The sequence below is a fragment of the Amblyraja radiata genome, chromosome 21 (genome assembly GCF_010909765.2).
Source record: "Amblyraja radiata isolate CabotCenter1 chromosome 21, sAmbRad1.1.pri, whole genome shotgun sequence".
NCBI classification, from domain to species: Eukaryota; Metazoa; Chordata; class Chondrichthyes; order Rajiformes; family Rajidae; genus Amblyraja; species Amblyraja radiata.
The window spans coordinates 12927346-12953699 of record NC_045976.1 but is presented as its reverse complement, the minus strand read 5'-3'; the positions used below and the strand labels follow the sequence as shown (position 1 = coordinate 12953699).

The following is a 26354-nucleotide window of genomic DNA, read 5'->3' as shown; positions in this document are numbered from 1 at the left end:
ACGAATGATGGGGATTCAGGGGAGGGGAGACAGGCGATAGGAATGGAGGACAGGGATGGTGTCCAGGGGAAGGGGGTGGGGGGTATAGGTGATTGTAATGGGGTATAGGAGAGGGGGCTATAGGTGATGGGATTGGGGTACAGGGGAAGGGTGGAGTATAGAGGAGGGGCTATAGATGATTATAATGGAGAGCAGGGGAGAGGGGTACAGAAAAGGGGGTTGATGAGGGATATAGGGGCTGGGGTGTGGGGGGGGGGGGGGGAAGGGGGAATTGGGTGTTAAGGGAATGAAGAAGATGAGCTTTGATCGTGTTCTTTAACCAGATCTAAAATAGCAAACTATTTAAATCGAGTGTAGTGAAGAAGGTATTTGCTGATGCAAGACTAGCTGTCTCGTACTCTCTCTATAAGGAAGTTCCCCCACGTGTCTTGTGTTCGCTGTGCTTTTAATACATCAAGTGTTCGTGTCAACTTTATTCTGTAACAATCACAGTTCGATGGGATCCCCAATGACCTGTTAATTTTGTCTGTTTTGCAGAGTTCCTTTGAAGTTGTGGGTTGAACCGAATGACATTTGCATCAACATGACATTCAAGCTTGTGTTGCTGAGGCATGGGGAGAGCGCTTGGAATAAGGAAAACCGGTTCTGCAGTTGGGTCGACCAGAAGCTGACGGAGAACGGTATAAAAGAAGCTCAGACCTGCGGAAACGTTCTGAAAGCGGCTGGATTTGAATTCGACCTTGTGCTTACGTCCATTTTGAGTCGATCGATCCAAACCGCGTGGTTGGTGTTGCACGAGATGGGGCAAGAATGGGTGCCGATCGAAAGCTCATGGCGACTCAACGAGCGCCATTACGGCGCGTTGATAGGTCTCAACCGGGCAGAGTTGGCTGCTCTTCACGGAGAAGAAAAGGTAAAAGTTTGGAGGAGAAGCTATGACGTCACCCCTCCTCCCATAGACGAGTCGCACGCAAACTACAAGGAGATTTACACTGACCGGAGGTACAACTTCTGCGATGTTCCGAAGGACAAGCTACCCAAAACCGAAAGTCTGAAGGAGGTTCTTGATAGACTGCTGCCGTATTGGAACGAGGTTGTTGCTCCAGAGGTGAAGAAGGGGAAAACCATTCTGATATCTGCTCACGGAAACAGCACCAGGGCTCTGCTCAAGCACCTGGAAGGTAATACCAGTTCTTGCATGCCGATTGACGGAGAGTATTTGTGCTTTGCCATGCTATATTGAGATGCTGCTGGCTTATTGATGGCATCCTTGCACCCGTGGCTGGCAAGGGGAGCACCCTACCTACTTCGGGAAGAATAGATCGTGACACTCTCTCCATTAATCCCCACCATCAAGAGGACCACAGGCATCCAAGACAGACATTAGCACATTGACGACTGCTTTGGTGCCACCTCCTGCACCCACACACAACTGACTGACTTCATCCACTTCACCACCAACTTCCATCCGGCACTCCAATACACCTGGACGATTTCCGACACTTCCCTACCATTCCTTGACCTCACCATCTCCATCGCAGGGGACAGACTCCTGACCGACATACATTACAAACCCACTGACTCACATGGCTATCTGGACTACACGTCTTCCCACCCTGCCCCCTGTAAAGACTCCATCCCCTACTCCCAATTCCTCCGCCTACGCCGCATCTGTTCCCAGGATGAGACATTTCATACCAGGGCATCGGAAATGTCCTCGTTCTTCAGGGAACGGGGATTCCCCTCCGCCACCATAGATGAGGCTCACACCAGGGTCTCATCCATACCCCGTAACACTGCTCTCTCTCCCCATCCCCGCACACGCAACAAGGGCAGAGTCCCTCTGGTCCTCACCTTTCACCCCACCAGCCGGCAAATACAACACATAATCCTCCGCCATTTCCGCCACCTCCAACGTGACCCCACCACTCGCCACATCTTCCCATCTCCCCCCATGTCTGCCTTCCGCAAAGACCGCTCCCTCCGCAACTCCCTCGTCAATTCTTCCCTTCCCTCCCGCACCACCCCGTCCCCGGGCACTTTCCGTTGCAACCGCAAGAAATGCAACACCTGTCCCTTCACCTCCCCCCTCGACTCCATTCAAGGTCCCAAGCAGTCGTTCCAGGTGCGACAAAGGTTCACCTGTATCTCCTCCAACCTCATCTACTGCATCCGCTGCTCTAGATGTCAGCTAATTTACATCGGTGAGACCAAGCGTAGGTTGGGCGACCGTTTCGCCGAACACCTCCGCTCAGTCCGAATAACCTACCTGATCCTCCCGGTGGCTCAGCACTTCAACTCCCCCTCCCATTCCCAATCCGACCTCTCTGTCCTGGGTCTCCTCCATTGCCAGAGTGAGCAACAGCGGAAATTGGAGGAACAGCACCTCATATTCCGTCTGGGGTCCTTGCGCCCTTATGGCATCAACATTGAATTCCCCCAATTTGGCTAGCCTGTGCTGTCCCCTCCCCTTCCTTCACCCTCTAGCTGTCTCCTCCCACCCTCCCATCCGCCCGCCCTCGGGCTCCTCCTCCTCCCCTTTTTCCTTCTTTCTTTCCCCACCCCCCATCAGTCTGAAGAAGGGTTTCGGCCCGAAACGTCGCCTATTTCCTTCGCTCCATAGATGCTGCTGCACCCGCTGAGTTCCTCCAGCAATTTTGTGTACCACAGACATTAGCAAGATTGGGTGTGATTTGGCAGTTTATAACCTCTATCTCATCAATAGATTATACAGTCATTTGGTTTCACTTCCTTATCTATGTATCTCCCTCTTCCCTGACGTCAGTCTGAAGAAGGGTCTTGACTCGGAATGTTACCCATTCCTTCTCTCCAGAGATGCTGCCTGTCCTGCTCAGTTACTCCAGCATTTTGTGTCTATTTTCTTCTATTGGTTGTCTTAGCATCAACTATTGAGGAATGGTTATACTTGAACTTTATCAACTTGGTATCATTGTTAACCGATTCATTTATAAATGTTCATTTTATGAATTCACTGTTTAAACCAGGAGGATGAAAATGTCAGGTGAAACATTCGAGATGTATGAAATGGCAGGAACGTAACTGTACTGTACCTTACTTCTCAGCTAGTAGTAGTGTTACAAATGGAGTATTTCACAGATATCATAGAAACAACATGGGCGGCACAGTGGTGCAGCTAGTAGAGCTGCAACCTCAATCCTGGGTTTGATCCCGACCTCGGGTGCTGTCTGTGTGGAGTTTGCATGTTCTTCCTGTCACCGTGTGGTGACTGTGACTCCGGGTACTCTGACTTCTTCTCACATCCCCAAATCGTGCAGGTTTGTAAGTTAAGTGATCTCTATAAATTGCTCTGAGTATGTAGGGAGTGGATGTGAAAGTGGGATAACATAGAACTAGTGTTAACGGGAGATTGATAGCCGGGCTGGCATGGACTCAATGGGATGAAGGGCCCGTTTCCATGCTGTATCTTTCAAGTCAATTCAACATCTGGAAAACAACCATACTGAATTATTGAAGGAGTAGGTGAGAATAATGCAGGAGATTAATGTCTTGGATGTTCAACTGGCCTTTCAATAATGTACATCATAATGCACTCATGACCTGGCTTAAATTATGGTGAGTCTGGGCAAGAGTCAAGTCAAGAGTGTTTAATTGCTGTATGTACCACAAATAATAAAATTCTTGCTTGCAGCAGCATAACAGGACAGTAAGCACAGTACTCCTAGATAACATAATAAACAACAACAAAATCAATATAGTAAAAACCCCAAATTAAAATGCAAAAAAAGCCCAAAGTCCTTAATGCAACCAAGACAGTTTGTAGTTCATAGAACCTGTTGGTTGTTAGGAAGGAGCTCTTCGGTTGAGGGATACAGCATGGAAACAGGCCCTTCAGCTCGCTGAGTCCACACTGATCATTGATTGCCCATTCACACCAGTTGTACATTATCCTACTTTCACATCCACTCACTAGTGGCAATTTGCAGAAGGCCAAATAACCTACAAACTTGCACGTTATTGGGATGTGGGAGGGGACCGGAGCACGGAGAACATGCAAACTCCACTCAGATGGCAGCCGAGGTCAGGATAGACCTGGGTCTCTGGCTTTGTGAGGCAGCAGGTGTGCCTCTGTGCCGCTCTCTGTTCTTGAACGGAAAGATAGCTCCAATATGCACCTTCTATATGTCTTTCATTCATTTGTTCTATGTACCTTCTATGTCTCCTGTTTCCCTCTCCCATGACTCTCAGTGAAACGCCACCTATTCCTTTTCTCCAGAGATGCTGCCTGACCCCCTGAGTTACTCCAAATTATTGTGACTTTCTTCGGTGTAAACCAGCATCTCCAGTTCCATCCTTACATATTCAGACCTGTGTCGGGTTCAAGGATGGTCACTCGGATCAATGAATTATGGAAGTTGCAGTCCAGAAGCATTGATCCTGGAAGATGCATGGACCAGGCATTAAAAACAGACCAAAATGTGCCCATTTTGCAGCTTGTACAACCGTTTCCAGTGAAAGACCAACACACAGAGCAATCAGATTTGGTGCTTCCTGTTGCAGTTAATTCTAGTACACATTTTACTTGTCTGTTTCCTGCATGTGGTAATATCATGAAGGCAAGTGACTCAGCTTTGCTAAAGACAGGAATGAAATTGTGACCCGTGACATATTCTCAAACGAAGAATGCCGCCAAGCCTAAAATACTGAATGCATGATTCAAAAACATATTGTTACATGTTTATAAATTAACCATGGATAGACACAGTGCTAGAGTATCTCAGCAGGCAGGTAGCATCTCTGGAGAACATGGATAAGGGATGTTTCCGATCGCGACCGTTCTTAAGACGTGAAACATCGTCCATCAAAGGGTCCAGACCCGAAACGTCACCTATCTACGATCTCCAGAGATGCTGTCTGACCCGCCGAGCTACTCAAGCACTTTGTGTTTTTTATAAACCAGCATTTGCCGTTCCTTGTGTCTCCAACACTGGCATCTGGGCTTTGTCTTTGATATGGCAGATGTATCATAAAATCATGGAGGGCATAGATTGGGTGAATTCACAGTCTTTTTCTTTGGGAAGAGGAATCAACACCTGCAGGACGTCGAGAGATGCTGCCTGTCCCGCTGAGTTACTCCAGCATTTTGTGTCTATCTAGAGAACATACCTCGGTTTAAGGTGAGAGGGGAAAAATTTAATAGGAACCTGAGGGGCAACTCTTTCACACAGAGGGTGGTAGGTATAGGATAGATAGTCACAGTCTTTTTCCCAGCGTTGTTTAAACATGGATTTAAAGTGAGAGGGAAAACTTAGAGGACCTGAGAGTAGGTTTTCCACATAAAAAGACGGTGGGTATATGGAAAAATCTGCCAGAGAAGGTAATGCAGACAGGAACAATAACAACATGAAAATACATTTGGATAGGTGCATGGATATGAAAGATTTAGAGGGATATATGGGCTGAACGCAGTTTGGATGGGGCATCTTGGTCACCATGGATGAGTTAGGCTGAAGGGCCTGTTTCTGTGCTCTATGACTATGACTATGATTCGCTGCTGTGGATCGCTTTCCACCAGCTGCCTACTCAAACTGCCAATGTGGTAATGTGATCTTGATCCCCAAATCATTCATTTGAGTGTCTTCCTACCCCTCTGGCAGCCTCTTTCTTAAGATCGCATCTTGATCTTCATGACCTTTGCTCAGAAACTGCTCAGTGCTGCTCTTCCTTAAATACACTTTTGATTTAGATGAAAAACAAAATATGGAAAATTGCAAATAAGCTATGAATTGCATAAAGTTGATGATTTTGTTTTCTTCCTGGAAACCTTTGTCTGGCTCTGTTATCTCTAGGCTTGGCTATTCAATTTTTGATTAGTCCCCTATCTTTGTCCCAACAAAGATCTGCACATCCAAAATTAGTGTAGAAAATCATGAGAGGGATAGGGTGAGTGCACCAGGGTAGAGGAATCAAGAACCAGTGGGCATCGGTTTAAGGCGAGAGAGAAAAATGTACTATGGATCTTAGTGAGGGTGGTGGGTACTGGGCACAAGCTTTCCGAGGAGTTAGTTAAGGTGGGTACAATAACAGCATTAAAAGACACTTAAAAAGGTACAGATAGTGCAAAGCTTGGATAGAATGGATGTGGAGAGAATGTTTCCACTCGTGGGATAGTCTAGGACCAGAGGTCATAGCCTCAAAATTATAAGATGTTCCTTTAGGAAGGAGATGAGGAGGAATTTCTTTAGTCAGAGAGCAGTGAATCTGTGGAATTCTTTGCCAAAGAAGGTTGTGGATACCAAATCAATATATATTTTTAAGGCAGATAGATAGATTCTTGATTATTACAGGTATCAAGGGTTATGGGGAGAAGGCAGGAGAATGGGGTTAGGAAGGAGAGATAGATCAGTCATGATTGAATGGGAAAGTAGGATTGATGGTCCGAATGGCCTAATTCAGCTCTTATCACATGATCTTATAACATGATAGGGACCAAATGTGGGCAAATGGGACTAGTTTAGATGGGGCATCTTGAGGGCCATGGGCATTGAGCCAAAGAACCTGCTTACATCAAAGATAGACACAAAACACAGCGGGTTAGGAAGCATCTCTGGAGAAAAGAAATAGGTGGCATTTCAGGTCGAGACCCTCCTATGACTCTATGCTGTACGTATCTTGTGCCAATGTATCTTCACGCATTGCACTTGTTCATTACTGACTTGGATATAATGCTCTGTTTAGAAGTGATGGTACCTCTGCCCACCACAAGTCTCTTGCCACTCTGCCCCTCCCCACCCAAACTCCCCAGGTCAATCACCGCACCACCCAGCCCATCGGGTCTTCCAGAAGTTTGCTCACCTATCTCTGATCTTTTGCATGCTCCACATTTTGACTGCTCTGCCGTTGATGCTTCCACCAGAAGCTGAAACTCACTCGGGCAACCTAACTTTGTTCTCCTTTTACGATAGGCTTACCTCCTTTACCAGGCTGCTAGTCATCTGTCCTGATATGTGTTTGGTTTATTTATTGTCATGTTTACAGAGATACGGTTAGTAGCTTGTTCTGCATGCCAGTTTAATTCCGCATGCCAGTTAACCTTCTGCAGTTTAACACAAAATGCTGGAGTAATGTCGCGGGTCAGTCAGCATCTGTGAAAGACGTGGATAGGAGCCGTTTCGGGTCAGGGCCTTTCTTAAATAACACTTCTGGAACAGCAATCAGAGTCCCCACATTCTGGCGCCATCTTGCAAATTCCAAGTCTCTGAAAAGTCCGTTTTTGATATTTGTTATGTTAACAATGCTAAATGTTGTAAATATGAATGTCGTGGGATTGATGATTATGTTAAAAGCACCGTGTAAAAGCATTGTGTAGCCGATGGCTGTAGTGCAGTAATGGATAGTAAGATTGCTATTTTACGTAATTGCTTGGACTTGTTTGTTGATGGCCATTGCTTTATGAAATACAGGCAATTGTGGATTTGAGTTTAAATAGTTAAACCTTCTGCAGTTTAACACAAAATGCTGGAGTAATGTCGCGTGTCAGACAGCATCTCCGAAAGACATAGATAGCGGCCGTTTTGGGTCAGGGCCTTTCTTCAGACCATGTTCTCCAGAGATGCTGCCTGACCCGCTGAGTTACTCCAGCACTATGAGTTCTACGCATGATTCCAGTATCTATCTGTAGTTCTTAATGACCACAACCTTCTGCGGTTAGCAGTTTGAAGTCTTAACTTGCAGTTAACCCCAACATTCACACTTTTCAACCAAAGTTAGTGATCAGTTCGAAGTTTTCTCCCTATTGCGTTAGTAACACGAACGCCATTTGTACTAAAATGCAAGTCAGCTAAATTAATGGAGACCATTAAATAAAATATTTCTGGTGCAGACATTTGCATTGTCCAATTCCTTTTATGGTTCATAAAATCTGAGTAATTTCCTCTAACCCTAGCCCTGGCGTGCAAATCTCAGATTGTTGAAAGTGTATATGTTGACATTTGGATATGCGGTCCAGTTGACATTAGAGTGATGTGACCTTTGACGTTTCGAGTGGGCAGTGCATCTGAAACCACTCTTACTGAATCGTTATTAATAGATCACTGTGGGAGCAGAGGCTGAGTGCAATAAACTGCGGGTGTGAGAAAAGACCAATAAATCTAAGATTAGATCAGGCTGGGAACTGCATTTGCTCTTTTAGAAAGCAAGACTTTAGCTCCAAACCGTTGCAAGAAATAATTCACAGTGACTTTAGAAGCCCTAAGGTGACTGTTCGTCACATATTGTGGGCTAAAATATGACAAAGTGCTGGCGTTACTGAGCAGGTCAAGCAGCATGTCTGGAGAACTTGGATATGGGAACTTTTAGGCCGGGATCCTCCTTCATTCAGACTGTTTATCACAACCTTAGAGGATGAGATTACCCAAAGCATTGTTCATTTTTCCTGAATTAGCAGCTGAGGGGACAGTTCCCAAATAAGAACAATATATAAATGACACATTACTGCTTGAAAGGTAGAAGTATGTCATTTGTTTTATGCTATACAACAAATCATATATTTTCCTTGAAAAAAATCTGATTTGTTATATATATTGTAAAACAAATGATATATAATGAATTCCTCCTTGAGAGTGGCACACGTGCCTGCGATGAATGTGCTATACAAGTTACATTTGTCTCTTTATCCATGAACTATAGACAATCTAATTTGGGCATACTACAAACTTCATTGGAGTGAATCCTAAACTCAAACTACTCTGCGTTTTCTTGATGGTTAGAATATTGGTGTGAGAAAGAAGGGGAGGGAGAAAAGGGCAAATGCTATTATTAATTTTAGCAAAGAGAATAATTATATTATAAACAGCAGAATGGGTTGAAGCAGTGTTGGTATGTTATTAACAGTGGAGACCAACTGAGCGAGGTGGCACAGTGGCGCAGCGGTAGAGCTGCTGCCTCATAGCACCAGACACTCGGGTTCGATCCTGCCATGGGAGTTGTCTGTGTGGAGTTTGTACTTTCACCCTGTGACCGCATGGGTTTCCTCCCATATTCTGAAGACGTGCGGGTTTGTAGGTTAATTGACCCTTTGTAGGGAATGGATGTAAAAGTTGGATAATGGCTTGTCCCACTTTCCCGAGTTACTCACGAATTCTCCCAAGTTTTCCCCTTGATTCAAACTCGGAGAATATCCGTAGCGAGTCCATAGGAGGCCGTAGGAGTCCGTAGATATATCGTAGCAGCCCGTTATGCCAGCCATAGGTACTCGGGGCATCAGGTAAGTCGGGACGTTTTTTTCAGCATGAACAAAAAGTCCATAAATAAAAAGATAGTCAGGAGGAGGAGTTCGTAGATCACAAAAATCTTGATTTTTTTAAGGTCCTTTCACCTCGGCAGAGTACTCGGGAAAGTGGGACAGGCCCTTTAGTGTGAACGGGTGATCGATGGTTGACGAGGACTCCGTGGGCCAAAAGTCCTGTTTCCATGCTTTATTTCGAAATTAAACTGGAAAAAAAAATCAGCTTAATTTATAATAGTCTACCATGAAAATATTTAGTCTAACACACACATTTCCCAAATTCATCTTTTGTCCAGTTGAAGGAAGGAAGCGTGGGTGTGTCAGCTGTTTGAAAGGATTGCCGCATTATACTTGTCTTATATTTGCCTGTTTTATGTATTAAATGTTTGTTTTCTGTTAATGAGTATTTGAATTGAGTACAAACCCAGGGGAAGAAAATCGAATCGACTCAAACTGGGAAGCTCGATGTGAATGCAGGTGAATTGAGGCTCCTTCGGTGTTGTTAATAAAACACTATCTGGAGACTGCCAGCAGAGGGTGAGAGTGTATTGGCGTAGGTAGGAGTAGCACTCCAGTCAGTAGAGTTTATTGTCATCTGCACAAGCTCGGTGACGTGCAGGTACAATGAAAATACTGCTTGATGCAGCATCACAGTCACCTAGATTCAGACAGCACAAGAAAGCATAATTTATGCATAAATTATACATAAAGCAACAAGTCCATGGTCTTTAATGTTCTGTTGCTGAGGTAGGATTAGGGTTGTGCAGGTTGTGTCATGAATCTGATGGTTGTAGGAAAGTAGCTGTTCGTGAGCCTGGTGGTGTGGGACTTCAGGCTTCTGCACCTCCTGTCTGACGGTAGCAGCGAGAAGACGGCCCGGCCCGGATGCTGGGGATCCTTGATGGTAACGGCTGGCGTAGATCCGTTTGATGGTGGGGAGGGCTGTGCCTGTGATCGACTGGGCTGAGTCCACCATTCTTTGCAACCTCCCGCGTTCCTGTGCATTAGAATTACCATAGCAGGCCATGATGCAACCAGTATGGATACATTCCACAATGCATCTGTCAAAGTGTGTTGGAATAATGTTGAATCTCTTTAAATTCCTAAGAAAATAGAAGCACTTGTTTATCTTCTTCATGATTATATATATGTGCCGGGCCCAGGACAGGTCATCCAAGACATTAATGCCCAGGAATTTGAAACTGCTAAAGCGGCCTTTTCACGGGGCGACTTGACGCAAGAGTTAACCAGAATTTAACATCGTGGGAACCTCGTGCGATAACAGTACGGCATTCGTGGACCACCGTGGACCACCGTAGCGCTAACGGCAGGTAATCGTGTATCTTGGTCACTCGGGAGAAAATTCAAGAAAGTTTGAATTTCTCCAAGAGTGACTTGTACACTTGTGGTTGAGCATTGCAACATTATATGAACGTAGTGGCCAGTGCGATATCCGTAATAACTTGCGGGTACCGTGGGAACTCCTGCGAACGGTGAACCCGGAAGCTGGACAGAGGGGACAGAAGGTGAGTAAAAATTGTCTTCTGTGGGATTGAATTTTAAAAATAAATAAAAATAAAGATTTGCATCCGCATATGGACATCAACTTATTCATGAGTTATGTTAATGAGATTCAAGAAAATAACTATAATCTTTAAAAGGGACTTTAAAAGGGACTTTACTGAAAGGTTACGCATTTTTATGGTCCGTGAGAAATTTTTCACATGTACATCTTTGAGAGATACAGGTCAGAGTCCTCGCCGACTAGCGATCGATGCCTTTCCGAAGCAGGGTCCGGAACGCTACCAATCAATATTGTACAGAGACCCGTGTAAGGAGTGAACTGCACATGCTGGTTTAAACCGAAGACAGACACAAAAAGCTGGAGTAACTCAGCGAGTCAAGCAGCATCTCTGGAGAAAAATAGCTGATGTTTCGGGACGAGACACATCTTCAGACTCAATTCCGATTAGGCTGTCTGAAGAAGGGTTCCGATTCGAATCGCCACCTATTCTTTTTCTCCAGAGATGCTGCCTGACCCGCTGACTTACTCCAGCTTTTTATGTTTTTCTTCCCAGATCTGACTTACCTGCTGAGTTACACCAACATTTTGTGTCCTTCTGTGCGTATTAACCAGCATTAACCAGCGTCTGCAGTTCCTTTAGACATTACCTAACTTCAGATTTTAGAGATATAGCGCGTGGGAACTCCTGCGAACGGTAAACCCGGAAGCTGGACAGAGGGGACAGAAGGTGAGTAAAAAAGGTGGTCTCAATATCGACAAGGGAACATGTGTCCTTCAAGGACGTCCCACCTAATTGTCATTGTTGGATAATCTTTTTAACAGGAACACTTGCAGAGATGGCTCCCACAAAATCTCAAAGAAAGGGGGTAAAGCGTGTCAGAGATGTTTTTGCCATGTTGCTCTATTCAGTTTCTATATTGTTTCAGTTTCTATATCTATATTGTTGCTCTATTCAGTTTCCCAGGGGGTCGGGACGGGACTGGAGTTGGGAGGGAAAGGTGGGGGAGTCGAGGGAGAGGAGGGGGAGACACATGGGGGTGTCTTCATTTACTGGCGGCGGGTGTCTGTCACTGAAACAGGCAGGTGAGATTTCACATCCACCTTGTGTGTGCCTCTCTCTCTCTCTCCCTCCCTCTTACATAGGCTGAGAGACTCTGCCTCTGTGAGTGTACGTCTCTTTCTCCCCCTCTCCCACACACAGTAAGACCGAGGTACTGTGCTCAGTCCATCTGTGTCTCCCACATACACAGTAAAACATGTCTCCAAATGAGCCAATTCAACCAAGGGAGGATATTTATAGTGTGTGAAAAAAAAAGTTACATAATTTGTGTCACGTGTAGTTCACGATGTTCATTCAAGATTTAACGCGAAAGCTCGGGAGACGGACAAGTCACTCGCACAAATAACAGAAATGCCGAGTGTGTGGGAACTCTTTATCTACCCCCGTTATATCGTGCGAGACTCGTGCTGGACCACGACCACTTCACTCTGGTGACATCTTGCGTCAACTCGCCCCGTGAAAAAGCCCCATAACTCTCTCCGCCATCGACCCACTAAAGAAAGCTGGCGTATGGTCTCTCGACTTCCCCTTTCTGCAATTAGCCATTTTCTGGACGTTGAGTGGATCGAGGGCTCGCTCGCCACGGACTGATGATGGAGGATACGCCAGTAAGCCCGGCTCACCCACCACGGACTCCTGATTCAGCCCCGACCCACCGGCGTCCAAAGGACCCGCGCCGCTTAGAACGAGGGAGTGACTCGTGATGTGGACTGTCGAGAGCATAGTGGTCCCACTCTGCCGAGAGCAACCTGGTGGGGGGGCCGCCGAGAATTAAGTGGGGACAAGGCAGGCCTGTTTCGCGCTACGAGCAGAAGATAAAACTGTTCGATTAACGTGGTGACTCTCGTGTACTGCCTAGGTGAGATCTGCTGTACGATTTTACCAGGTTGTATGCAAAACAAAGCATTTACTATACCTAGCTACATGTGACAATAGTATCCTTGAATCATTGTTGTGGCACCACGCACCCAGCTCTATCTCTCTCCTATTTGCTGATTCATCACCACCCATGATTCAGCCAACAAGCATGGTGTTGTTGGCGAGTTTAGAGGTGGCATCGGAACTGTGCTTGGCCATATTAGATTTTATAATTCGGACCGCTAGGCTGTAGGGGGATGCATTTTGCAATTTTTTAATTTTAACTGTTAATTATTGGTCTTTTTAAGTATTTATTGCTCTCAGGTAGTGTCCACATTGTATTCTATGTATTTTCTGTCTGCGTTCATTTTGAATCTGTGGGTTTGTTGGTTGGGGGCTTCTGGACATTTGAATTTCCCTGAGGGGATCAATAAAGTATTTATTATTATTATTATTATTATTATATGGTCATGGGTGTAAAGAGAGTAAAGCAGGGGGCTAAGTATGCAGCCTTGAGGTGCCCGTGTGTTGATGGTCAGTGAGGAGGAGGTGTTACCGATCCACACTGGCTGAAGTGTGCTGATGAGGAAGTTAACTTTTTCACTGCCAAGTTTGTTTCACTATTAGCCATGACCCGTGTCTACCCGGGGGTGGCACTGAACAGTTTGTGGATCCAGTTGCAAAGGGAGGTACAGAGATCCAGGTCTTGAAGCTTGGTGATGAGATTGGAGGGAGTAATTGTTTTGAGCATTGAGCAGTACATGTTCCTGTTATCCAAATGGTCCAGACCAGAGTGGAGAGCCAGTGAGAGAGCAAAGAACTACAGATGCTGCTTAATACACACAAGGACACAAAGTGCTGGAGTAACTCAGCGGGTCAGGCAGCCTTGCTGGGGAACATGTGCCGGTGCAATGAGTGAACAACTCTTCCAGTCTAAGCACCTCCCTACCTGCAGAATGAAATCCACCAACATGGCTCAGATGACTGAGGTGAGTATTCACAGCAGAACTTTTTTTTTCCCCAGTGGAAATACTTACAACAGATGCAGAAAGCTCTTACATCTAAAGGTACAGTTGAAATCCCCAGTCTTCCACACCATCTGAAACCAACACTTAATAAATTTCCATTCACAAGTGGAGAATTAGTCACAGGAAGATTGACCTTGGTGAACACTGGTAGGCTGGCTGAATGAACCATTTGTTCCAGCTATAAAATGGTTATATCCATGTGCTGGGCCCAGGACAGGTCATCCAAGACATTAATGCCCAGGAATTTTAGAGCAAGCAGCTCTCGGATCAAGAGTCAAGAGTGTTTTTTTGTCATATGTCCCAAAATGATGGAACAATGAAATTCTTACTTGCAGCAGCACAACAGAAATGTAAACATAGTACGCTGTAAACACTATAATACACAACATTTATATATAATATATTTGGAGGTTGTAGTGTTTAATAGTCTGATGGTTGGAGGGAAGATGCTGGTCCTGAACCTGGACGTTATAGTTTTCAGAGTCCTGTACTTCTTTCTGATAACAGGACTGAAGTAAGAGTGTGTCCAGGGTGATGTGGGTCTCTGATGATGCTGGCTGCCTTTTTGAGGCAGCGACTCCTGTAGATCCCTTTGATGGTGGGGAGTTCAGTGCCCGTGACGGACTGGCCAGTCTTCACTTATTTCAATTTTCTTCGTTGTGTGTGTTCGAGTTGCCGAACCGGGCCGTGGTGCCACCAGTCAATATGCTCTCTAATATGCCACTATAGAGACCCGGGAACATCACTGAGGCAGCAGCCCAGCTCAGTACTCGGGGATTGCAGGGTGCTGGAGGTGAAATATGAAACCAAGAATCTCTTTCTGAAGAAGGGTCCCGGCCCAATCAAAAACCAGAGGGCATATGTTCAAGGGGAGAGGGGAAAAATTTAATAGAAACCTGACAGGCAACATTTTCACTCAGAGGGTGGTGGGTATATGGAACAAGCTGCTTAAGGAGGTCGTTAAGACAGGTACTAATATAATTTGGACAAGTACATGGATAGGAAGGGTTTAGAGGGATATGGGCCAAACACAAGCAAATGGAGTGATCTTTTATGGGGCATCTTGGTCAGCATGGACGGCATGCGTTCAAGGACCTGTTGCCATGCTGAAAGACTCAATAATACATAAAAATGAAAATGGTTAAAATCCATTTGTGCTGACATCACTTATCTCTGAAAGAGCAATTAGGATGGTTCCATCTCTCTGTTCTCACATGTCCTCAAAAATGCTCTTTTTTTTAATCCAGTAGTTTGAGTAAAGTAGGAATTTAGTTTTTTAAATGTGCAAAATTGCGTTTTGGACTTTGAATTTGGGTGACGCAAGTAAAGCTCGTAAACTTCAAGCAACTTTTCCCAGTAATTTAGTAGGGAGAACTGTAATGTGACTGGAAATGAAATTGGTTGGGACGAATGACAAATCAAGTCGTCAGTCCAAGGGTTAACCTTGATTGCGAGGTTTGGTGTAACAGCCAACTGGCTTTCAAGGCGAGAAAGTGATTGTGGCCTTTTATGGAAGTAATATGTCCTTCATCTGATGTTTAGGATAGATCGAGTGTTCTCGAAATATTGTACAGTGTGTTCCACAGGAAGTCTTTAAGCATATTTAGTGCTCAGTTGCAGCAAAACTGGAATAATTCTTCCTGTGACTAATTCTACACTTGTGAATGCAAGTTTATTAAGTGTTAGTTACAGATAGTGTGTAAGACTGGGTATTTCAATTGAACACAGCCGTTAGATTAAAGTGTTTTTTGTGCCTGTTGTAAGCACTTTCATTGGAAACAAAATGCTTCTGTAAATCCTCTCCCCAGTCGCCTAAGACATGCGAGTGGATTACAGAGGATTGTACCTAAACATTGGTGATCTGAATTGTTATCTTTTCTGCAATTCTAATCCCAGCCTTATTCTGTTTTGGGGCAGGTTCAAGCAGATGATGGGAGTCGAGGCAAAGTAATATTTTGCATTCATATCACATCTTTGAACTTTGCTGGATACTGAATTTCTTTCTTATTTAATAAAAAGGAATTGCAGATGCTGGTTTATACCAAAGATAGGCACAAAATGCTGGAGTAACTCAGCGGGTCAGGCAGCATCTCTGGAGAAAATGGATAGGTAACTTTTCAGGGCGGGGTCCTTGTTCAAACTGAAGAAAGGTCCCGACCCGAAATGTCACCTATCCATTTTCTCCAGAGATGCTGCCTGAATCGCTGAGTTACTCCTACATTTTGTTCTTTCTTGTTTAATTTAGAAATGCTGTGTGGAAACAGGCCTTTGGCCCACCAAGTCCACGCCGATCATTGATCACCTCTGCACTAATTCCACTTTCCCATCCAGCTCCTACACACTAGGAGCAATATACAAAGGCCAATTAACCTCCAAACCTGCACGTCTTTGGGATCTGGGAGGAAACCGGAGCTCCTGGAAAAAACTCATGCGGTCACAGGGGGAGAACGTACAAACTCCACACAGACAGCGCCCATATTGGGATGGAACCCGAGACTCTGGCACTGTGAGGCAGCAGCTCTGCCACTATGCTGCCCTTATTTGGGCACTTCCACTTTCTTTAACCCCTCCCCTCCTGTCAATCAAACTGTTGGCACTCTACCCTTCAGCCAACTATTTAAATACAAGTTTGCTGTAAGCGTTATAGTCAAACAGCATGGAAACAGACCCTTCAACCCAAGTCGTCCATGCCGACCAAGATGCCCCATGTAAACTCGTCCCATTTGCCCATGGTTGGCCCATTTCCCTCACAACCTTTCCTATCTATTCCTATGGCTGCTCGTTCCATTTACCCAGCACCCTCTTTGTGGAAAAAACATTGTCCCCCAGGTTCCTATTAAATCTTTCTCCTCTCACCTTCAACGTATGCCCTCTAGCTCTTGCTCTCCAGTCTGCTTTCACCTTTATCGACAATGCTGGTGATCTTTTAACATGCATGCAAATTGTTTTATTTTAGTTTTGGTTTTCAGAGACACAGCGTGGAAACAGGCCCTTCGGCCCACCGAGTCCACGCCGACCAATGATCAACTGTGTACATTCGTTCAATCCAACACACTAGGGACAATTTACATAGGGCCAATTAACCTACGAACCTATTCATCTTTGGAATGTGGGAGGAAACCGGAGCGCTCGGGTAAGACCCACGTGGTTTCAGGGAGAAACTGCAAACTCCTTTTTATTTTCTGTTTTCCATCAGTGAAAGCTTCTGAAGAAAATAATCGGGGCAGGCAATGTTGATTATTGGTTGCAGTTTAAACTCAGTGTTGACATTCATCCTAACATTGGAGGTTTCAATAACCTTGGAAAATGCACGGCTGCACCATGCACCATGTGAAACGACATCAAGTTCTGGAGTTAGATTGGTCTTATGTAGAACTGCGTTATAGAGTTAGCTGCATCAGTGCTTAGTTTAGATTATGTTTCTTTGTTTGATCTTCAGTATGTGGTTTTGCAGCAGTTGGCCTGTCCCGCCAAGCTTGGCCACGAAAGACAGTTTAAGTTTTGGCAATGTCAGTATTAAACGGCAGGGAACTGCTTCTCTGAAATTCCCAATATATTTTTTCTGGTTCATGTAAATAAGAAGGCTAAATAGTTTTTTTTCTTTGAATCAGTCACTTAACATTTAACATTTAAAATTAAGGTTAACATAACATTAAAATTTAGAAATTAATAAGTTTAACTTTTGGTTTAGGTTTAAGTGTACTGAGGTACAGTGAAACGCTTTGATTTGCATGCTATCCAAACAGGTCAGATAATACTATACATAAATACAATCAACTCAAACCTGTCCAAATGATAGAGCACATAGGAAGATGCAGAGTGCACAATATAGACTGCAGAATATAATTCTCAGGTAATATAGATATAGTTCTTCAATAATAAAGAGACCAAAACCTTTCTTCTTTAAATTTCAGTGCTTTCTTCAGATATGAGAACAAAATTATCTGGTATTTAATTGTAGAGGAAAAGCAGGTTTATATCATATTCTAAAACTTGCCAACAACATTTTAATGGGAGGGGTTTCTCTTAAATCTTTGCAGCAATAGCAAGGAGTTTTAGTCACCTGAATTTGTTCAACTTCATGGTGGTCACAAACTTAGGGTGGCATAGTGGTGCAGCTGGTACAGCTTGTGCCTCACAACGCTAGAGACTGGGTTTGATCCCGATTATGGGTGCTGTCTGGGTGGAGTTTGTACATTCTCCCCATATCCATGTGGATTTCTTCCGGGTGCTCTAGTTTCCTCCCACATGCCAAAGATGTGCAGGTTTGTAAGTTAATTAGCCAGTGCAATTTTTTTTAACCTCTAACATGTTTAAGGTGTAGATGAGAAAGTGGGATAACATAGAACTAGTCTGAACGGGTAACTAATGATCGGCGTGGACTCGGTGTGCTGAAGGGCCTGTTTCCATACTGGTTCTCTAAACTAAACAAACATGCCCAAAGAGCTGCAATCAAATGGTAAAGGTGCAATCAGATGATATCCAGCCAGCTTTTAATTAAGGGTGCATCATGGAGAACTGACAATATATGGAGTTAAGGGCATCAAGGGAAAGGTACATCACACAAAGAAAGATGCTTGGTGTCGGGTCACTCCGCCCTGCTTCATGAGTTTCACAGGGCCTTGTTTAAGACCCGGTCATCTTCAGCTGCTTTATCTCCTACCAATCTTCCAACATAACATCACAAGCGGGGATGTTATCAGCTGCTTGTCAAATGTTCAATTATATTGGCAGGGCTGCCAACATTGGGTGAGAGTTGAGAGTGAGAAATTGCGAGGGAGCATTGCGACCCGGGGGAAGGGGGGGTGGATGGGAGGAGGGTGTTCAGGTTTTTTGGGTTGCGGCCCGTGTGCCGTAGGTTGCCGAACCCTGTCCTAGATGTTTGGCCTCATTGTGGTCCTCCCCAAGTTTTACAACCGATTCACCTGGTTAGTTTTATCTCCGGCTGCTTCATGTTGTCGGCGGCTGCACATCCAACCAAGAAAAAAGAGAAGAGAAGAGATGCGACGTCACTCACAGCCGCCAACTGACGCGCTTCCACAGACCGCACAGATCATTGTGATATGGCGCAAAAAGACAAACTGTGCAGGGACTGAAGACAGCGTGAGAATTCTCATCAGCGTGAGAATTGGCTGAAATGCGTGACTCTCACGCTCAAAGCGCTCAAAGCTCAAAGCGTGAGAGTTGGCAGCCATGTCTAGGATGTGGGCCAGGATGTGACAACAGACGCACAGGGAGACACATACACAAAGGAAGACACACACACACACACACACACACACACACACACAGGAAGACAGACAGACACACACACACACACACACACACACACACACACACACACACACACACAGGGAGACACACACACACACACACACACACAGGGAGACACACACACACACACACGGGGAGACACACACACACACACATGGGGAGCCACACACACACAGGGAGACACAGACACACACACACAGGGACACACACACAGGGAGACACACACACAGGGAGACACACACACACAGGGACACACACACACACAGGGAGAAACACACACACAGGGAGAAACATACACAAAGGAAGACACACACACAGGGAGACACACACAGGGAGACACACACACAGGGAGACACACACACGGAGACACACACACGCAGGGAGACACACAGACATGCACACACACACAGGGAGACACACACGCACACACAGGGAGACACACACAGGGAGACACACAGACATGCACACACTCTCAGGGAGACACACACACAGGGAGACACAGACACACATACACACAGGGAGACACACACACACAGGGAGACACACACACACACACACAGGGAGCCACATACACACAGGGAGAGACACACACACAGGGAGGCACACACACACACAGGGACACACACACACACACAGGGAGACACACACACAGAGGGAGACACACACACAGGGAGACACACACAGGGAGACACACACAGGGAGACACACAGACATGCACACACACACAGGGAGACACATACACAAAAGAAGACACACACACGGAGACACACAGACACGCACACAGGGAGACACGCACACAGGGAGACACACACACAGGGAGACACACACCTTTCCTCCCCCCCCCCCTCTCTTTCCTCCCTCCTCCCTCTTTCCTCCCCCTCCCTCTTTTTCCTCATGCTTCCACTTTCTCCCCTTTCTCCTTCCCTTCCTTCATCCCCTTTCTACATTCCCTCCCCCTGTCTCTCTTTGCCTCCATCCCTCCCTTTTTCTCTCTCTCTCTCTCTCTCTCTTTCTCGCCTCCCTCTCTTTCCCCGGCCGCCCAATGGGGAGTCTGGCGGGCACGGTGTAGCGTGAATTGGCGCTGGCACCCGCTGACTGGGACCGCCGCGCTGCCCGGGACCAAACTTGAGACAAACTGTGCAGCAAAGATCCTATAGCTCCGCTATGGGATCTTTGCTGTGCAGGGACTGAAGACAGCCTGTCAGCGTGAGAATTCTTTCTTCAGCGTGAGGGCGTGAGAATTGGCTGAAATGCGTGAGTGTCACGCTCAAAGCGTGAGAGTTGGCAGCCCTGTATTGGCAATTCCTCGATAGTGAAGATGTCCATTCCCATGTGGAGGCATTGAAGAAACATTCCAATGTAGATGTACCATAGAAAGCAGACTGTCGGGTTGTATCAGAACTCAGTTTGGTAACAGCTCTGCCCAAGACCGCAAATAATTGCAGAGTTTAGTTCGAAATACAGTGTGAATACAGCCCCCCCCCCCTCCCCCACGCCCACGTCCGTGCTGACCAATGATCACCCCCTTACACTAGGTCTATCCTACATTCTCGGGACAATTTACAGAAGCCATTCCAATTTTGGGATGCGGGAGGAAATCCAGTCGGTCTCTGGGAAAACATGCAAACTCCACATGGACAGCACTCAAAGTCACTGGGAGAACGTGCTGATGGTGTAATAGTTCAGATTGGCAATTAATTTGAGACGTCAAATTAGCAGCTACAAGATTGAGTCAGATCACTGGAGCTTTTGTGACATATTTGAGTTACATATCTGTGCCAGTGTGAAGATTGCCTACTTCCAGTTTTGTAACTTTGCCTGACTGCCTCTGGTGCTAAAACCTTTATCCACAGCTTTGTTATATATAGAGGCATGAGGCAGATGCTGGAATCTTGAGCAAAAGACAAAATGTTAAGGGATAATTCCCAGGCTATATTTTTTGAAACGGAAACTTGAGATTGTTTGAGACTTTCTATTTTAGTCAGCAGTTTAGTAATTGAGCCGGCAATCACCTCAGAGAAAGTGCAACCAAGCTTTTGGTTTGCTGGATTGTTCTGTTTTTAAAAAAAAAGTGATCTCAATCCTGGATAAATTCTATATCAACACGAATATATTCCCAAATGCATTTTACATCTATTCCTTTCACACTGCATAGTCTACAACTTAAGAGCTTCTAGAAACACAATATTTAAAAATACCAGGTATCGGCTAAAGTTTCTACTTTCAGATCACACTTTTTGGAAGTTCTAAAATACTTTTTAAAATAGTTTTTAAAATACTTTTCCAAACTTGGAACAAAATGCTGTTTATGAAGTGAAGCCAATGCCTTCCCACCAACACACATTCTTTGTCTCCACCTGACAGCTACAAGATTGAGTCAGATTGATGGAGCCTTTGTAACATATTTGAGTTACACATCTATACGATTGCGAAGATGCCTATTTCCAGTTTTGTAACAGCCTGAATCAGCCTCTGGTGCTAAAACTAGCCATAGAACAGTTATATTATAGAAGTGCTAGACACTGCTGATGCTGGAATCTTGAACAAAAGACAAAGTGCTGGAGGAACTCAGCAGGTCAGGCAGCATCTGCTGAGGGAAGGAGGGACAGATCTGAAATGCCAACTGTCCAATCCCTCCCCAGACATTGCCTGACTTGCTGAATTCCTCCAGCACTTTGCGTTTTGCTCCTGGTTATATTTAGTCTTGGCTTTGGCAATGCTATCTTGGCCTTTGAGTAGAAGCTGAGAAGGGTCTCGACCCGATACGTTGCCCATTCCTTCTCTCCAGAGATTTTGCCTGTCCTGCTGAGTTACTTCAGCATTTTTTAGTGTCTATCTTTGGTTTAAATCAGCATCTGCAGTTCCTTCATACATTATCTTGGCCTTTGTTCCTTGACCTACACTTCAGCAACTTGAGGTCCCACAAAACACTCTATCCGTACCTGCATCATTTGATTTGCCTTTTGCCACTATACTTCCTGGCCTACATTGAAAATCCTGGAAATCCTAGCATTTTAAGATTCTTATCCCTGTTTTTAAATCCTGCCTTGCCATTGTCCTCCTTCAATGGTACTTTAATCTCACATGTACCGAGATACAGTGACATTCTTTTTTTGCATACAGTTGAGTAAAAATCATACTACACATAGGCACAATCATACTTAAGTACAGGAGTGTAAGGATAGTAGATTATACTGAGGCAGTACACAAGAGTTACCATGTTTCAGGCACCATCTTGTATCGTTCCATAAAGGCCCGTTGTTCTGATGGTGACACTGGGTCGTGGTTGCAGGGGTCGGTCTGGCCAGGGGATACTGTCAATGTCGTCCACCGCAGCTCCGTATCGCTGCAGGCCGCATCCAATGCTTGGCCTCGTGGAGTGACGCTCATTCTAATCGAATCCAGGCTGCCTCAGGACCTCCAGCGTCCACTCCACCAACACCTCGATCTGGGCACGTCGACCCACCAACTCGCCGTCCCTCACCTCACACTACCACCCCTCAGCCTCCGTGCCCTAGGGCACCTCCTGCAGCTGACCACGAAACCCCAGAGCCTTTCCTATGGTGCAGGAGGTGAGCCCACAGCCCACTCACTCGCATCAGCACCTCTCCTGTGTCTGCCTCTAGTTGCACTAACTGCAGAAATCGGAAACATAAACTGTTAGAATAGAAGAATAGAAATAATTTAATTGCCACACAACCAAGGTCGGTGGTATTTGGGTTGCCAGCAGCGGTACAATAATAAAGAACACAACCACAATAAAAAATTTACACAAACATCCACCACAGCATTCATCACTGTGGTGGAAGGCACAGAGCTTGGCCAGTCCTCCTCCATTTTCCCCCGTGGTTGGGACCTCCACCCTCCACAGCCGTTGCTGCGGGCGTCCAGATGGTAAGGGACAAAGTCAAAGACAAGGTGAGTCCAGGATCGGCTCTTCCCAACCAGAGACCGCGGCTTCAGGCTGGTGTAGGCCGCAGGCCGGCGGTCAAAGTTTTAAAGTACCTGCCGTGCCGCAGCCGGAAGCACCGCAGTCTGCAGGGCCGGCGGTCGAAGCTCCCCTCCAGGGGCGATGATAAGTCCATGCCGCACCCGCGGTAGAAGACGGCCGCGGGCCGGTGGTGGAAGCTTCTTCTTCCCCCGGGTCCCCAACGTGAGATCCCGGGCTGTAGACGCCGCACCAGCTGGAGTTCTGCAGACCGCGGCTTCAGGCTGCCGGCTGCCGCGGGCCAGCGTAACGGAGCGCTCCCCTCCAGCGAGGTCTCACCCGCTCCGTGCCGAGAGTCCACGCTGTGCCCGCCGCTGAAGCTCCGGGCGCGTCTCCGGGAAAGTCGGCGCCGATCCATGCTGTTAGGCCACGGGGGAGGCGACCTGAAAAAGTCGCCTCTCCATGGAAGAGGCGGCCGAAACGGTTTCCCCCTCACCCCCCCACACCACCCCCCACACATAACACACAAAGAAACATTCAAAACACACTTTTAAACATACTAAAAAAAAAAAAAAAGTTGAAAAAAGACGGACACACTGCCGACAGGCTGCTGCCAGTGCAGCGCCCCCCTACATGTTGTAAACAGGGTGGCGCAGTGGCACAGCTGGTGGAGCTGCTGCCTCACAGCACCAGAGACCCGGGTTCGATCTTGACCTTGGGTGCTGTCTGTGTGTGGAGTTTGCATGTTCTCCTTGTGACTGTGGGTTTCCTACGGTACTCCAGTTTTGCCCCACATCCCAAAGATGTGCGGGTTTGTAGGTTAATTGGCCTCCGTAAATTGTCCCTATTGTGTAGGGAGTGGATGAGACCGTGAGATAACACAGAACTAATGTGCATGGGTGGTCGATGATCGGCATGGACTCGGCGGGCCGAAAGGCCTGTTTTCATGCTGTATCTCTAAACTAAACCAAAGTAAACATTTTCATTTCATTAACTGGCACTGCATGTTGCATGCTCAGATGACGCGGCTTTGCATATCAGCAAAATCGTGAGAGGACTGTATTCCAGGAACTCTTCCCCACCCCCCTACTGTAACGCGGGGGTCGCCAATACTAACATTTCTGCCTTGAAGACTTTTCCTTTTATGTTGGACTTTGTTTTTGAAAACAGCTAATTTTTATTCAGGCAATTGACCTTAATTGCAGATGTGAAGCACGCAAAGACCAATGGATTTGCAATGCCAAGTTTGAGATTCAGCTAAAAATAACGGCAGTTAGATTCTACTTGACAGCCTTTTTTGGTGCTATACTCGCTTGACATACAGATTTACTGGTACAGTATTCTCAACCTCGCCTCTAGTCTGAGGGAATCCTTCATGTTCATCCATCTTCAAGTTTCCACGCATTAATCACATTTTTTTTTCTGTACTTTCTTTCAGGGATCCCAGATGATGAGATCATTAACTTGACCCTTCCCACTGGAATCCCAGTTCTCCTGGAGCTGGACGAATGCCTACGTCCAGTTAAACACCACGAACTTCTGGGTGACCCACAGACCATTCAGGCAGCTATCAAAAAGGTGGAGGATCAGGGCAAAGCTAAGGGGACACCTGTCCCTGCCAATTAACCCTTGGAGGAGAGATGCTATTTAAATCCAATGCAACCTCAATACAGCGCCCCATTAGATTGTGATTTTGGATACACCATGGGTATTATCCTTTCTCTCAAGACAGGAACTAGTTTCACCCGTACATTGCTTGTGGTAGCAACGTTATGTTGGTGCTTTTTTGCTGCACTGTGAGAATATCCTAGCACTGATGAATTATGTTGGCTTTATTTGTCGTCTTGTGCCAAATTATTTATTTAGCTAAAAGTAATCTCTTCATATATAGTTGCAGTATTGTGTTGAAAGGCTTCTAATTACGGGGCAAAAGTAAGGGTGTCAATGACTGAAGTTATAGTGAATGTCTGCTGAGCTCTTATTATTAATTGGAATACAAAAGCACCCTCTTTGGACTCTGACCTCTGTCTCTCTGTCTGTCTCTCTGTCTGTCTGTCTCTCTGTCTGTCTGTCTGTCTCCCTGTCTGTCTCTCTGTCTGTCTCTCTGTCTCTGTCTCTGTCTCTGTCTCTGTCTCTCTCCCTCTCTCTCTCCCTCTCCCTCCCCCTCTCCCTTCCCCTCACCGCCTCTCCGCCTCTCCCCCTCTCCCTCTCCAGTATTAGTGTGGGTTTTATTTGGCACTTCTTCGAATGAGATGGACAATTGGTGACAAATGAGTGTAATGTGTTATTAGACCCGGGTGCCCCCTTGGCAGAAACCTGCCCAAACAGAGGAAGTTTCACTGGACATTTCCTTCCCCTTCCTTTCCGCTGCTCGCTGTCCAGATGATTTTGACTGCGTATAATTGCAGTTGTGTGGACGCTCCTGTGAGCTGATGCAAGATCAGCCAGCTCCTGGATGAGGTAATGAAGGATGACTTGCGTGTTGAGCTGTAGTCCAGGGTTGATGCTAACCATTTCTCAGCACCAGATGCCCAACTGAATAAGATTCTGCTGTAAATAATGATAACCATTTTTGCTATCTACAATACCACCCACTTTAGTGTCATTTCTCTGTGACCGCATGGGTTTGCTCCGGGTGCTCTGGTTTCCTCCCACATCCCAAAGACGTGCAGGTTTTGTAGGTTAAATGGCCTCTGTAAATTGCCCCTAATGTGTAACATAGTGTGGACGTGTGGTCGATGGGGGGCGTGGACTCAGTGTACAATCTCCAAACATTGCTATTTAACGTTGTTCTGCATGAAGTATCCATGTCATGTCTGTTAAATAAAATTAAATCTTTGAACAATTGACTTGTGTGATACATGACTGGACTAAAAACCGTGAATAAATGTTCAAGCCCACCATGCCATTTTTCTGAATTTGGAACGTGGTTTACGGAAATATATGCTTGTATCAGCACTGACCGTTGAAGAGTTGGTAGGTTGTTGCTAAAGCTCCAACTGCTTGTCCTAATGTTTACTGGGGAGATAGAAATGCATTTGGGTCTGACCCACCTGTCCTTGGCTTCGGAAGTGTCCACCAGGCCACTGTTGCATTACCCTACTGGTAACACTAGCAGGCACCCCCACCACAGAATGCCTGGCACAACTAATGTTTGTTGACTGGAGAGAGACAAATGTCAACCTTCCCCACTTGTTCAAAACCTGCCAATGCATAGAAATGTCACTTTACTAAAAGTGTAAAAGTGGCCATTCTTGGCAGTAAGTGTGCCTTCCCATTTGGTGAGCATTCAAAGCAAAATTATTCAGTTGTTCAACTCTCCTTTATTTGTATTTGCAGTATGTTGTGTTAGTGTGCTAGAAATAGAATAGTACAGCATTGGAACAGGCCCTTCGGTCCACAATGTCTGTGTTGAA

General features: G+C 45.8%; 1 protein-coding gene across 2 annotated transcripts; it reads left to right on the top strand.

The window, feature by feature from the left end:
* The first annotated feature begins 278 nt into the window (after positions 1-278).
* bpgm (bisphosphoglycerate mutase) lies at positions 279-25783 on the top strand. 2 transcript variants are annotated; one of them, XM_033039580.1, is made up of 3 exons: positions 279-459; positions 538-1181; positions 24377-25783. In XM_033039580.1, exons 2-3 carry the CDS (start codon positions 584-586, stop codon positions 24562-24564), a joined length of 786 nt encoding a protein of 261 aa, XP_032895471.1. In that variant the 5' UTR covers positions 279-459; positions 538-583; the 3' UTR covers positions 24565-25783. The 2 variants fall into 2 exon arrangements, with proteins under 2 accessions (XP_032895471.1, XP_032895470.1); XM_033039579.1 differs by having other exon boundaries at positions 279-1181.
* The last annotated feature ends 571 nt before the right edge of the window (positions 25784-26354 follow it).

What these genes read in the sequence shown, in the direction of transcription:
- bpgm (XM_033039580.1), top strand. Translation starts at nt 584, where the DNA reads ATGACATTCAAGCTTGTGTTGCTGAGGCATGGGGAGAGCGCTTGGAAT. An exon ending in TCTGCTCAAGCACCTGGAAG is followed by an intron (nt 1,182 to 24,376) that starts GTAATACCAGTT and finishes ACTTTCTTTCAG; the next exon opens with GGATCCCAGATGATGAGATC.